General features: G+C 40.8%; 1 protein-coding gene across 1 annotated transcript; it reads left to right on the forward strand.

Moving 5' to 3' along the window:
- Nucleotides 1-5: 5 nt before the first annotated feature.
- slc25a37 (solute carrier family 25 member 37) lies at nt 6-13,904 on the forward strand. Its single transcript, XM_030060667.1, has 4 exons — nt 6-326; nt 8,275-8,503; nt 10,009-10,065; nt 10,874-13,904. The coding sequence occupies exons 1-4, from the start codon at nt 132-134 to the stop codon at nt 11,401-11,403; spliced, it is 1,011 nt and encodes a 336-aa protein (XP_029916527.1). The 5' UTR covers nt 6-131; the 3' UTR covers nt 11,404-13,904.
- Nucleotides 13,905-15,265: the final 1,361 nt, after the last annotated feature.

A 15,265-nucleotide genomic window follows, 5' to 3' on the forward strand; every position in this document is an offset into this window, starting at 1 on the left:
GCTGCTCATGCTGCTGACGTCAGATGGGCGCTGGAAATCCAGTAGTGATGATGTTGTGGTTATCCATGCCGCCGACGCCGCCGTGCATGAGCCTTATCTCACAGCAGAGCCAGTAGACCCGCTCACCACGCATGGAGTTGAGTGCAGACCCTGCGGTGGCAACATTGGAGATGTCGGAGACCAAACGTAAAGACGGCGAAGCCTCCAGCAGTGACGGCGACTACGAGAGCTTGCCACCTCATGTCTCAATGACTACCCACATGACAGCAGGAGCCGTGGCTGGCATACTGGAGCACACGGTGATGTACCCCGTGGATTCTGTCAAGGTACACAGCTACAGCCCCGCAGCGCTTCTGACTTGCTCTGCCACTGGTTAACTCACCACAAGTCCAGGCTTAGACCAGCTCCGACACGCTGCTAACTCCTGTTACTGGCTTGCTAACTATCGCTAGCGTTAGCTGTGAAATTTCAAGCTGCCTAGTTAGCTAACCTCACTGTTAGCTAATTTTAAACTGTAGCCAAGCGGCACACACGCCTGCCTGCTTGTCACGAGTAGACCGGTGGACAAAGTGGCGAAGCATCTCGGCAACATGAATAAAATCAACTTCGCATCACTCGTTAGCTAAAATGCCCTGTCAGCTTAACCAAATTTCGCTTGTTTCTTGATATCATGTGCTGTAAACTTTGCGTAGTTACCGAGGTCACTCAGCGCTAACTTAAGTGCAGCTTGGTGCTCTGCCAAAGTCACATTGATAGATGTGACCTTACTGCTGGTGTAGTCAAACTTAGGAGTTTCTCTGGATAAGTTTCTCTCCTGCCTCTTACTCATATGTAAGTTTGTGTGATATCGTGTCAAAATGAACCCCAGAGTTTTTTTCATGCTCTGGTTGAAGTTAGTTATCCTGACATTCCTCAACAACCGAGGCTCAAGCACTCGGCTCAGCCATTAAACAGGCTGTCAGACGAGGCTGACATTTCCTTTTAACTATAATAACTACAATAATAACTACAAAAAGGTCAAATTAGTCCAGCGTCGAAACTTGTTGCTAAACTCTATAATGTATCAGCATGTCGTCTGCTGTACAACACACTAGGATGTCAACGAAAAATAAGATGCAATGACTAGTTATTAAAGGTCATACGATACCGGATGCATTTCCAATAGAAATGTATGGATTCAAGACATCCAGGCTTACCTGTAACAAAAAATAGCCGTGGATTTTTACCAAATCAGCGGTGTGTTGAAGATGTCTCATGAAATGAACGAGCAAGTCTCATATTTTCATTGGGCTCATGATTTTCCATGTTTGCGTGAGAGCAGCCGATTATGCAAAATCCAGAGAAAATGAAATTCAGTGTAAATTTTTATGAGACTGCTAGAGAAACAGAAAGACTGGCCACATTTTATGTCAGCACTCCAAATGTTCTTATTTTCCTAAATATTTTTTTTTTCTTAGAAAAGACCTAATATTGGCTAATGTTGTTTTCTTTCAACTAGAGCTGCTTTGTCACTTGAACAACTGGAAAGACAAATAAGAGCCCCCCCTCCCCCAAAAGGTAGAAGGGACACAGCTTAACCACACCAAAAAGTTTACTATTTTGTAGAATTGCTGCGATTTAACAGAAACTTACCTATCAATGACTTGAAACTAATTTTATTGCAGGAATGTCTTGCTTTAGTGCATTTTTTTTTCAGAATAAGTAAGAGTCAAAAAGTAAAATTGTAAGTTCTTGGTAGTCACTGTAGCTCAAATTATTGAGCTTGAAGTTTTAACCGGTGTTGCTTGGAGGATTCATTAGCAGGCTTGTTGAGGATGCAGTGTAAGTCATGGAGGTACACAGATAACTATGACGGCCACCGGCCCGCCTTTAGTAACATTAATGCAGTGTGGTCAATGTTTATGTCTACAGACAGAGGGCCACAGGGCAAGGCTACTCCTGATTGCATCATATTATGTCACTTGAGCTTGCAAATTAACTAATTTCTTTACCAAGAAGTATCATCTTCAAGTTATAGTTTGTAGTTAATGTTCACTGTTGTGAGGATAATAAAATGAGTTTGCAGGCTGCTTTTCAGCTTGTTCTTGTATGTGCATAGCAAATTGCAAACTGTTGGCTTGATGGTGAACTTTGCCCCTATAATCCCTTCTCTTTTTGCTCAGCTATTGTTTTCTAACAATGTAGTGTTGTTTTGATAATTTTGCTTGCTGGACAGCCCTAACAATAATCTTGATGTGACACAGACAAATCATTAACATGCTGCAAAAAAAAAAGTCATAGTATCCTCTTTGCTTCAATGTGACGATCTTCTTGACGTCTTGCCAAATAAACCCGTGTGTCTGTTCACTAGTATTACACAAGCCATTGTCATCATTTCCTCCTAAGATTTCTAAGTTTTCACAAGCAGCATACAGTGGTTGCAGATGTGGTGCTCATTCAGCTCATTCAGTGTCCGTGGTGAATATTACTTATGCTCAGTTTGGAAATTTCAGCAAATCCGAGCTGATGAAAGAATCCATCATAGTTCGTCTTTTGTTTTGTTTGACAAATGGGGGGAAAAAAAAAAACGCATAGAAAAATGGCGCATGTCTAACACTGATGACACATTGAAATCAGACTCCAGTGTAGCTGTTTTCCAGTGTGGTCTATGAGTATGTATTGTCATGAGGCCATAGAACTGTAACAGGTTTGTGAGACAAATTATTTCTGCTAGTTAACCTAGATAAGTCTTTGATGAGCAAGTGAACTACTGTTGTAAATATAAAAATATTTATCTGTGTGCTCTTGGAGGCGAAAATCAATTTCAGATGAGATGATCAAAATATCTCACTGTCTTCTCACATATCTGTCATTATATGTTTTATATTTTACCATCATAGAAGCTTTTAATAAATTTTTCTTTGCACTCAGTTTGTATGGAAGTAAATTTGGCTATTATTTTCAGATGTTTGTAACAAGAATACATTAATGCCTGCTATCAGGAGGATATACTGCTCTATATGCATAACCCAACAAATGGACAGGCAAGCTCATCGCATTAAACGTCAAACATTAGTCTGAATTTCACCGCTCATTGGATTAAAGCACTGATCGTAACATTTCATCGAGCCAATCAAATTGCGCTTACGCCTAAACCTCCAAATTACACCCAGCATAAAAGAAAGCATAGCCACACGGAGAAGACACAAGGAGTAATCTATTTCTTGTGTTAATGCTAGGAGGGATCTTATCTGCACTGTACACATTTGAAATCAGCCTCATGCAGAAGAGGGTGTGTGTGCAGCCTCTCCTTTATTGCTGATTAGTAAACTGTCGCAGAGCTGCAGCCAGAATGTAATTGAAAGAAAACAGTCGCAGGATAGGACACAGTGTATTTTAGCAGATCGGGTTCAGTATTTTAGTTTTTATTAGGTCTTACTCGAATGCTTTGACGCTTCGGTCGTTGCCATGGAAACTGACGTCACAGTCAGTGATCAAACATATTGGTGTTTTTTTTTTTTTTTTTTTCGTCTTGTTTTTTAACATATCTACTATCTAGGGCTTGGCAATTATGGATAAAATGAAATATCACTACATGTTTGACCGCCTATGTCAGTGTCTTGTATTGTTGACAGTGTTGTGACAATAACCTGTGCTGCTTCCACAAGCTGTTTACACACGAGAGATATTGGCCCTGTTCCTGCCTGGCATTAACATCCATCCTGACTGATCTGATCACAGGTGGACAGCTTGTGATCTGTTCACACCTGGCACCAGAACGCATCTCGAATGACCGCTTGTGATCAGATCTCACCTCCCCGCTTTATGTGCAAACAAAAACGTACATCATTTACGTTTGCAAAGACCAAATGCATTGTTTTTGTTCACAATTTTAAATATGACGCAGTTGGCGCATGAGTGAGTATATACTTTTGCTTAGGCAGAGGATGTCAATTGACTAGGCAGTCCTTCAGTACGGCCTGGATGCATATGCATTTACGCCTCAAGATCGAGTGCTTGAATCTCAACAGGTCTTCAGAATGTTTTGATTGTGGTCAGACCGGTATTTTAGACTGGGATGCTAATGCCACATCTGAACAGGCTCATTAGTAATGTGAATATGATGAGCAAGCAGATGGAGACAAGTGACAGAATAGTGAGTACAATTATATTATATATTATATTATAGGTGAGTTAATTTGGGAGATGGAGCCGCATGTGCACGTCCACGTGTCCAAGTGGACGTGTCACAAGGTTGTACTGATTGAGTAAAATCCCCGGGTCACACCACACACACCCAAGAGGCAGAAGTGGAACTATGTGTAAACTCATTTATTGACAAGGTAGATTGGGCAAATAAAATATTAAGAATAAAAATATAGCACAGCTGCTGGCTTATGATAAAACAATAAAACACACTGGCGTAAGTGTCCAATTAAAACAGTCTTTCCTCTAAACAGTCTATATGAGTAATATACTCAGTCCATTCTGACGGCGTCCCGGTATCAGTCCGACCGTGTGCGTGGCGAGGCTCCGTCGGGGCGTGCATTGAAGCCGCCTGGGCGCACTCTTGTAAAAGCCCAAATGGGATAGCGGGTGGTCCTGACCACCCGCTTGGGAAGCTGCTAAATGCGCAATTCACAGGTAGCACAAGATAGGGCCCCTAGTCTCACATCACATCACATTTACAGCAGCCATTTTGACATGAAGTAGCAGGTAAACACAGGTGTTACAAATGACATTTATTAAGGTATTGTTCTATTTTCAGCAAATTGACTTCGCGGTGTGTCCCAGCCAAAAAGAAAGAAAAAAAAAAACATCCCCCATTAAGAATTTTTCCTAATCCCTAAACAAGTAAAAGAAAGAAACAAAAGACATTTTCTAAATCTAGCTATCTGAGCTAAACAAAAACAGGAGAAAACCATTTGAAAGAAAGTGGTGATTCACCCCTACATCTTTGTGCTGTTTACAGAATATCTGAGTTATTTACAATATATGCAAAGCAAATACTAACGTTTGGCTAAAGCGAACATCAAACAAACAAACAGGTGATCAAAGGTAACCAACCCTAACACACCAGCTTTACAGAGTCTCACAAAGTTGTGGAAGGAAAGCCAACAAGCTGACACAAGCCAAAGTCAACCAAACCCACAGATCTGTTGCACAAGTTTCACAGAGTTTCACAGGGTGTAGAGGCGAGGAGGGATGAGGCCACCGCTGCCAAGAGTGACCCTTGGCGTCATCTCGGGAACCTGGAAGTTAAATAGGCCAGCATCTGGTCTGGTCCAGTCTGCCGCTGCCACATCACTGGAGGCCAGCCAATCTGTGCTGGAAAAGAACGTAGTTAACACACAACACACACACAGACTGTGCTAGAGAAAACAAAAACAAGTCACACAAGCTACAATGTAAATACAGCTAGTCGTAACAGTCTAAAGACATTACCTAAAGTAATGGCGTCTGCAACACCTGTGTTTACACTGCTTTTTCATGTCAAAAAGGCTGCCAAGAAAAGGATCTATACTGATATAATATCAATATATAAATCCACCTCAGCAATATTAGTAAGCAACATATGCATCAACATTAATCGGTTCTTCCACAACAGCTCTCACTAACATTACCGGTTGAAGTCTTACTCTCAGCCATGGCTAAAAGATCTAGCACCTTTTAATAATTTTGAACCTTTGTGAAGATGACCACCGAAAAGCTGAGTACCACATGCACAAAAGGGAAGAGCTTTGTGAAGCAGTTTGGAGCCAGATTGTTCTCCTGATTTCTCTTAAACTATCCCAGCACCAAATTGCAGCTCATTTCAGAGTTTCTACCGGGGCTGTACAGTGCAGTGTACAGCACCAGTACATAAACCAAGTAATCCTCATCCTAAGCAAAACCTGTGAGACCGACATCTTCACATGACAGAGCAGCATCTGCATCCAAATATAGAAAACACCAGTTAGTATTCCAATTATTAAAATTTGTAAAAGTACAGTCAAAAGACAATTGAGAGACGTTAGTGAGGTGGTGAATAAAACCTACAGTTAGTGGTAATACAGTGGAAATATTCAGGTTCTTTTTACTGGATCAGCTAACACTGACCAAAGAAAAGTAGCGCTCTGTCCTGCCGAGGCATGCCATCCCCTCTGGCTTAAAGTTAATGAAGAGGATTCATTTTCCAGCAGGACAATGCCACTAAACATGCATCAAAGCTACGCCAGCCCTGTTTGAAGTCTAAGGAAGCACAAGGAGTGATGACTTGCGTGATGTTTCCCACAGTCACCATACTTCAACGTCACTGCCTGTATTTGGGAACATTTGAAAAGGGAAAAAACAAAACACACTCTAAATCAGGAGTCCCCAACTTTTAACTGTTTAACTGTTTAACCAGTTTAATATTGACAATAGTTATGACCAGAGTATAGGTTAGGTTTATAAGCCAGTAGTATCATAACATTTAAGTAATGTTTGGATATTGAACACAGTGCATATTTTCTTCCTGTGAACATATAGAAACATTCGAACTGTTTCTTGCGACAAAAGATGGTTCAGTCAACGGGTGATGGGAGACAGCGACACCTGAAGGGTGTTTTTTTTTTGTATTCATCGCACAAAACCCAGCTTCAAAGAGATATGATGTTGAAAAACAGTGTTTTCATGCTTGTTGTGGCTTCATTAGGATATTCATCCTTGACTTGTGCGGGCTCTGTCTTTTATCATTGCCTTTAGTTGAAAAAGTTGTCATTTAGCAGTTTGGACCTGGTCGGGCCTAGGGCACAGCTTCACTGCTGGTAGATTTCTTTTTGCACAGCCTAATTCAGTAGGAGTGATGTGTTAACCAGCAACTTTGCTGACAGTTTCTACTTTTTTTCTTTTTAACAGCCAATAAAGAGCCAGTAGATATACAGAAATGAAGATAAACTTAAAAAGAATAACATATCCTGGGGGTGTCCCAGTAGCTCACTGCGTAAGAGCGCGTACCACTTGTCAAGGCTGAGTCCTGATCGCAGCGTCCTGGATTTGAATCTGACCTCGGGACATTTACTGCATGTCATCCCCCCTCTCTCCCCTGCCTGTCCTGTCTCTCTCTACTGTGACAACTGTCACAACTGTGTCAAATAAAGCAGAAATGCCTAAATAAACAAACAAATAAATAATGTATCTGTAAGATTAACCCCAGAGCAAAGTTATTTTGAGTAGTTATTCGGTTAGACCTATCTGGATAAGCAGGTTTGCAGAAGAGAAAATAGCATTCGATTGGTAGTAGGCGTACTTTCACATTCATACTGTTACTTCTGTGTGGAGAAGAATAATGGGATTTGTACGATACTCAGTCTCACAAACTTACAAAGTAAGCTATTCTACCAAGTTTTGTGTCCCTCAAGCTCCCAAATCTGTATCAAACGGAAATGAAATTGATATTTTATTGTTAAGCAGAAGGAAGGAAACACATGGAAATATGCTGAGGAAGATAGACTTGGCCTATCTCCTGAAGCAGCCCCACAAGTCCTGGCAAATAAAAACATGCTTTGTGCTCCCCAGATAACTTGGCATGGTGGAGTATAACAAAGGGCCCGTCATGTCTGCCATGTCAGGCCTGAGAGAGACACGTCATTCAGAAGGACTTTACAGCTGCTAAGAGCACTTACTGACAGAAAAATGTGACAGCGCTTTGACGAACAATAGGTTAACTCACCATGAGTTGGCCTTTTGTAGGTGTCTGGGTCTGCCCATTTTAGACACTCATTCATTTTCACATTGAACTGTGTACTAACCCAAAAATTTGCAACTCAATACAGGGTTCATCAGAGCTTGCGTTTTTTTTTTTTTTTTTTAAAGACCAGTACATTTTTAACCATAGCTGCCGACACTTGGTATCTTGTGCCGATATTCAGTATCTCTGCTATAGACAAGCGATCTATCACTAGAGTGATTCTCTTTGATGAAATGTTTTAACTCACAATGAGGAGAGAGAAGCCTCACAGTTGTAACTCGGCAGTATTATTTATTTGGTCTGAGATCAACATTTCTGCATGTATCTTGTAATGTCTCAGTAAGCCAGCACCGCACCAATTCAGGTGTGAATTATTCTCTTCTTTTTCACCAAACAACATGAACAAAGAGAATACTGAAAAATAAAAAGAGAGGAGTTAGAGGTTACTCTTTCAGATTGGAGCACATAAACATGGGCACACTGATATCCAATATTCCAAAAAAGGCAGATATCATCCTGATATATTGGTTAATTGATAAATTGGTCTAATCCTAGTATGTACTCTATTTCTTTTTTTTTCCTAGACAAGGATGCAGAGCCTGCAGCCAGACCCTAAAGCCGAGTACAGGAGTGTGTTTGAGGCTTTGAGAAGAATCATCCAGACTGAGGGCATCTTCAGACCTCTGAGGGGCCTCAACATCACCATGATGGGAGCCGGACCGGCCCATGCACTCTACTTCGCCTGCTATGAACGGGTCAAACGCTCACTGAGTGATGTCATTCAGAATGGAGGCAACAGCCATTTAGCCAATGGTAGCTTGCCAGTCTCCCTTCCAGCTATCACTCATACCACTTCATACTTATATTTGCTGCTTGAACATCAGGCTAAGTGAAATAGCCTGGGAGTCAGACATTGATTATTTCTCTTTATGTATGAATGATGGCTTGTGATATGCTCTCCTTTTAATCCATATATCAGTTATTTCTCATTTACGAGCGAGTCACTTTTCAGTGGATTATGGTTTTATTATCCAACAGAGGTTACACTTCAAGCAATCTGTTAGGTCGAGAACCATGTATCATTTGCTGCAACATCACTGGAGCACTTTAGTGTTACTCTGCTGTAACAGCTGTCAAACAGCTGATTATCTATCACCTACAGGATATTCTCCTTTTGTTAAGCTAGCTAGCAACTGAAAACAGCTTACCAAAACAACTTTGACTGTTTTGCTATAACAGTAGAAAAGTTTACAGATGCGATTTTTGGCTTGGATTGTGAGTGTGAAAAAGAAAACAAAAACAAGGAAAACAGTGCTGTTAATGAGGCTATTGTTATTGATTAAACTCATCACATAGCCTCACAGAAGACGAGTTGAACAAACTGGAGAAGAAATGTGGTCCTAGAAGATGGTATGGGACCTCAGCTGTTTTATCTTCAGAGTAACATTGTAACCCCTAAAAATTGGTTTATGTTGCTAAACAAGTAGCTATGCTTTTTGTAGTATTAAAAATGGGAATCACAACTTAATTTCAGTTTTTTAAGCGAGAAAATAACAATAACTGTAACTGTTGCATAAAAGCAATAGAGCACAAGAGGCTGTGTGTTATAGTAAATGACATGATGGCAGTCATTTGTCCTGTTGGGTGAAGATTTGGCCTGCGCTGCTCGTCTCAGGCTCGCCTGCCGCTCGTGCCTGCAACCAAATCACAGCCATGATGTTATTTACTACGCTACCACACGGCCTCTCCTCCTCTATTGCTTAATAATATTCCTCATATTGAGTGAGCATGTTTATGTGCACATCAATATTCCATTCAAATTTGAGATCATACCATACCTCAAATATAAAAAAAAAAAAAAAAGCAGAATACGCTCACTGGGATATGCCATTATTAATGAGTATACTCTGGCATGGTAACACCATATCATATTTATTGTTGAGTTTGGTGAACGGCACAAGTGCCGTCTCCATGGAGTCAGGAGCATCAAAATAGCACACTAATGAACACAGTGGGATCCTCTGTCGGGGAAATTCAGTTTGACACAGCAGCACAAGGTAATGTAGTTAACATCAAAGATGTGTTTCGTCATAGAGACCTATACATCCCGAAGTTTAAAAAAAAAAGTAAAAAGAGCCAACAGTAGGAAAATGGAGAGGGAGCTGCTGTGTCCATCTGCCACTTTCTGAAGTGTTACTAAGCACGATCTCCATACAGGTGTGTGTATAACTCATATTCACGGTGTTAATGTGCATGTACTGTTTATGCCCTTGGTGTGTTACTCTGAACTTAATCGGTTGTTGTTTGTCTTCTAACAGGTGTGGCAGGTAGCATGGCCACTGTCCTCCATGATGCGGTCATGAACCCAGCTGAAGGTAAGATGCAGGTCAAGACCATAAAGTCTATTGGTTTTTTTTTTTTTTCATATCATAAACATCTGCTGAAATGAATATTACACCCAAAAATACACCCAATTATATTGTGTTTTATCTACTCATCTGGAGTCATCTTGAATGTTTGACAGAAAGAAAGTTTTAATTGCATGGATCATGGAGAACAAAGGTTGAAAAAAAAAAAAAAAAACGGAGTCATTTCAGTTAGAATGGAGTTGAAGAGAAACTGAAACGAACAGGATGAAACGGTGTACCGACTCTAGCCCAGCTCAGTGTGTCGTCTGAAGTGTCAGTGGAGCTAATGAGTGAGTAGCACTCCTGGCCAGTGAACAAACCCACAGGGGGTATTCAATTCATGAATGTGCAGACCAGTCAGGCACAGTTGCTCATGCATGCATTTTTCTGGATGAGGTTTATTTAGCAATTTTTTTTTTACATTGGTTTGGGATGTGCTACACATACAAATGAAGAGTCAGGATTATGCTGCATGAAGAGATTGAGAATTTTAAACAGCCATTTTCATATCTTTTTTGCTGCTGTTTGTCAAAATCGCCATTCAGCTCCATTCTAACAGAAGTAGGCGCAGTGTAAGGCATGGTGTTAAACCTTTCTTCATCAGACATTCATGCCTAAACAAAGGGAGTAAATGATACAAAATAACTAGTTTTTGGGTGGAGTACTCTTAAAAACACCCGGTTGCCAAGTTAGGTGGGACAGTGTTTTGGTTTCAGCGGTAATTGTGTACCTGTTTGTGCTAATATTACTCCCTCTGTTCTCCTGCACGGCTCAGTGGTGAAGCAGAGGATGCAAATGTATAACTCTCCATATCGGGGACTCTGGGACTGCGTTCGGACCGTAACACGTACCGAGGGCATCGGGGCCTTTTACCGCAGCTACACCACACAGCTGACCATGAACATTCCCTTCCAGGCGGTTCACTTCATTACTTACGAGCTGATGCAGGAACAGCTAAACCCCCACAGACATTACCAACCTGGCACCCACATAGTGTCGGGAGCAGCGGCCGGGGCTGTTTCCGCAGCAGTGACCACTCCACTTGACGTTTGTAAGACCCTCCTCAACACACAGGAGAACGTAGCGCTCAGCTCGATGCACATCAGCGGCCGCCTAACAGGAATGGCTAACGCCTTCAGGACAGTGTACCGGCTTGGTGGTTTGCCAGCCTTCTTCAAAGGTGTCCAGGCCCGGGTTATATACCAGATGCCTTCCACTGCCATCGCCTGGTCCGTGTATGAGTTCTTCAAGTACTTTCTGACCAAGCAGAAGCTGGAGCACGAGGCCGGGACTGGCCCGTTTTAACTTGAGGTGTGTTGGGGCAACTCACCGCATCTTGACTGGAATCAATGCAGGAAGCATCCAGTCTGAGGCTGAGTATGCTCACCTTGTTTGTTTGTGTGTGTGTGGTGTTGAGTAATAACCTCAGGTTATTGTCTCAAAGGGAAGTCACTGTTGTAAAGGTGTGACAGACCGTGGCACTCCTAATTTTTCACCTATGTGTTTGCGTGTTTTCACCGTAACTCTCTAGAGCGGCAGTGTTGCACAAACAGAAATGCTTCAGAAATGGCTATTCTTAAAGAATAGAGACACACAGAAGAGTTAAACTTTGTAAGGTATCTTTTTCTTCTTCCTCACACTCATCGCCTGTGTTCACTCCAGACTCTTTTCTACATATGGTGACTGTAGGATTATGTTTGTCATGACTGATGTTTATAGTTCTAATATGGGAACTTTTTTATTTATTTTACTAGCTTTCCAAGGCTCGTATTTTATCAATGCGGAAGAAACACATGGCTGTTTGCTTGTTTTATTTCCTTGTGTATTTATAAAGAACTATTACAAGACATTCCTTATTTTCGCTGCACAGTGAATGGAACAATTGCGCTTTCCAAGTGCCTCTTAGATGTTGAGGGCTGCTTCAGCTTGTTTCTCTCTGATTTTTGACAGAAATGGACCCAGCAAAATTTCCATATTTATCCTTTTTTGTTTGTTCTGACTGCTATCAAAAAGTTTAACCATTCTGTTGATTAAGATCTCTAATGGCTCCTCAAAACATACTACAGGAACCGTGCTTCTTTCTAACCACGTCTTAAAGTCACCAGCCCATGAATTTGGGGTGTTTTTGTCTTTTAGTTGCAAAACATCCTTTGTTTTTGTTTTTCTCGTGAGAGAACTGCTGTCCCTCTCAGCATCAAAGGTGTGTAGGCCGTAACGGTCTGTTATTTGCCTTGTTGAAGCGCAGCACTACAATGCTCTTGAATCACGCACAATAATAGTCTAATTTTAAGAATCTTGTATGTTGCAGAGAGAAGGCAGCTTGTTTTTAAATATATACATGAATATATATTTTGTGAGTGACTATTTCCAAGGAACTTCATTATGCAGGTCCAAAGATGGATCAAACTCTAAAGGTTGTTGTCCAGGATGATGGCCTTGTCGCAGCATTTAAACACATTTGTAGTTCATATTTAGCTTTTGAGTGATCTATTTTGTTTCTGTGACCTGTTGACCGTGTTACCTAAAGGGTGTGGATTCTACATTAAACATTCTCAGAGCAGACGTTTTGCTGACACATTCTGGAAATGTGGTGTTGCAAAATGAAAAAAAAAAATCTCAGATGAGTCTGCGTTAGTCTGTTACTGTATCTGGCAGCATCTTTAGCCAGCTAACCAGTGATGTTGGGCACACATCGCCCCCATGAGACCAGTAAAACCTTGATCAAATCAGCCGGTTGGCAGCCAGTGCTTTTTTTTTTCCCCTTCCTTGTCCCATTTTAGTCGCACACTTCCTGTGTGCGAGCCTCTTGACTACAGAGTGGAAAATACAGAGCGTCGAGGCATTCCTCCAGATATTGATGCAGTCCACCAAGCAGCAAGATTTATTTGTTTTTAATTATACACTTTTTCCCTCTTTCACTGGTGAAGTTCAGAGAGTTCGTCAGATTCAAATGGTCACATGCAACAGCAACAGATTCATTATGGTTGTACAGTAGGTTAATTGTTAACATCCCAAAGATATCCATTGTATTCTATGCATCTTTTAAAACTAAACATTTGCGGAAGCTATGTGCCTACCGCTGTGAAATGTGAAAGTATAATCTCATACGTACGTGAATATGTTTTCAGACTTCTCAATCCACCGATTTTGCTCGCCATTTTCCATCCAAGTAGCATAGCTTTCTTACATGTTTGAGAGCATCAGAGTCTCTCATTTAGCTCTAGGGGCTTATTTTCTTCCAATGTTTGGAATGTCACTGTGTTGAAAAAGGCTCTCTGCTTCAGCGTTGTGTTAAGGTTAGTACATTTTCTGCCCCCAAAACCTTTCACTGAATAACTAAAATACTTGAGCAAAGGTTAGTACAGTGGGAGCAGTATGCTATGGGTCACATTGAGGATGGTGCAGTAACTTGGAATGGATAAATAACATTACCAGTTAGCGCTCTACACCTCATTTTCACTCTTTAATCAGGGGTTCAGAATATCTCAGTTATTCATGTGAACTTTAGCAGAAGATGCAACATGGATTTCACATGGCTGGATAAGTAGCTGTTTGGTCAGCTTGAATATAATAATGGTAATAAAAACACATTAATTAGAATGGGTTAGGACAAGATCAAAGATTGAGCCTTAGTAAATCTCTCTTTATTCTGTTATAATCCCTAAACACATAAGGCTATTATTAAATTAGTTCATTGCCCACACTGTGCTAGGATTTTTTTCAGATAGCAATACTGATCTAAGATTAGAAATTAGTATTTGATGTGTCACTTGGATTAATAGACTCCTCTGACCTACATTTACTAATGAGTAACAAAAGTAAAATGAAGCAAGTCAGAGTAGTGTTTGATTCTTTGATTTATACAGATAATCACTGCTTCCCCTGCCCCTACCCCTCCCTGAAATCAGTGAGGTGTTAGTGATTATACCCAGTCGATGCTTACATTTTAAAAGAGATTGAAGAGTTGACATTTAATGCAAGGATGTCCATGATGTAAATATTTCTATGCCATTTGCGCACAAATAATGGACAGCGGGGTCTGGATGAGTAGAGTGCCATCTACAGTACAAGAATGTTTGGAATTTAGACCATGCAGTTGTTGTGGTAATGCTGCTACAGTATGTAACACTGGAGCTGAAATAAAAATTAAAAAAATGTAAGTGATCAATGCTGTGTTTCTGTCTTCTATTATTTAGCTTTGACCTAAAATGGCAAGTCACCTCAGGTCACATCACTGCTGATGACAAGTGTATCAAATGAGGTGTGTATAAACCATGATAAATGTAGTAAAAACCCAGTCTGTCTTCTCACACCTTTTCTCAGTTATCCACGCTTGTTTACCCAACAGCAGACAAACTATGAATTTCCACTGAGCATGAGGAAAATTAGCAGGAATGCCGCTGCCGAAGTGACCTGGAATGACTTGAAGCATGGGTGGGAGGGGCAATGCAATATACCCGAGGGTCTTAGTCATAAAAGATGATCTATTTATTTTACACAAACTGATTGTAAATATTTGTCCCTAGCAGGCAAGTCCGCCTTCTCAGAGAGTACAAAAGGCTGTGTTTTGGCTTGACAGAAAGGTATTAATGTGACATCAGCATGACACAATATTCTGCCAGCATTACAGCATGGTTGTAACATTATTTTGAGAGAATGGTGACATTTTGACAGGATTTTAGCATTCTTGTGACAATATTCTGTGACATGTGGGCAAACAGGATGCACAGGATGCACAGCATTCACCTGTCAGCTGAGGGCAGCTACTTTATCACATTTAGTCTGAGGCAGATTCCTTTTGCTGACTGCCTTAAATCTGTACCACCACAAAATGGTCATCGCTGGGGATTTTGGTATAGGTAACCTTGACCCCAAAACTACAGCTATGTCTGATGATGTCTTAAGATCTTTTAGCCTTACCCAACATGCCACTGAGCCCAGAGTGGTGGGTGGAAATCTAAATCTAAAGCACATCTGGACTTTATCGGATTAACAATACAATGAAGCTCAGCAGAAAAATCCTAAAACTATTGTTAATAATCTAAAAAAGATGCTAAAAGGCTCTTTTCAACCATTGTCTGAAAGAACAAATGATTTCACCATTTTCACAAGTTTTTATTATTATTTTTTTAAATCCCTAAGGTTACATTAGACACAATATCATGAA

Source organism: Myripristis murdjan, chromosome 9 (genome assembly GCF_902150065.1).
Source record: "Myripristis murdjan chromosome 9, fMyrMur1.1, whole genome shotgun sequence".
NCBI classification, from domain to species: domain Eukaryota; kingdom Metazoa; phylum Chordata; class Actinopteri; order Holocentriformes; family Holocentridae; genus Myripristis; species Myripristis murdjan.

Coding starts and splice junctions, on each gene's coding strand:
- slc25a37 (XM_030060667.1), top strand. CDS start 132: ATGGAGTTGAGTGCAGACCCTGCGGTGGCAACATTGGAGATGTCGGAG. Junction 327..8,274: donor ACCCCGTGGATTCTGTCAAG/GTACACAGCTAC, acceptor TTTTTTTCCTAG/ACAAGGATGCAGAGCCTGCA. Junction 8,504..10,008: donor CAACAGCCATTTAGCCAATG/GTAGCTTGCCAG, acceptor GTCTTCTAACAG/GTGTGGCAGGTAGCATGGCC.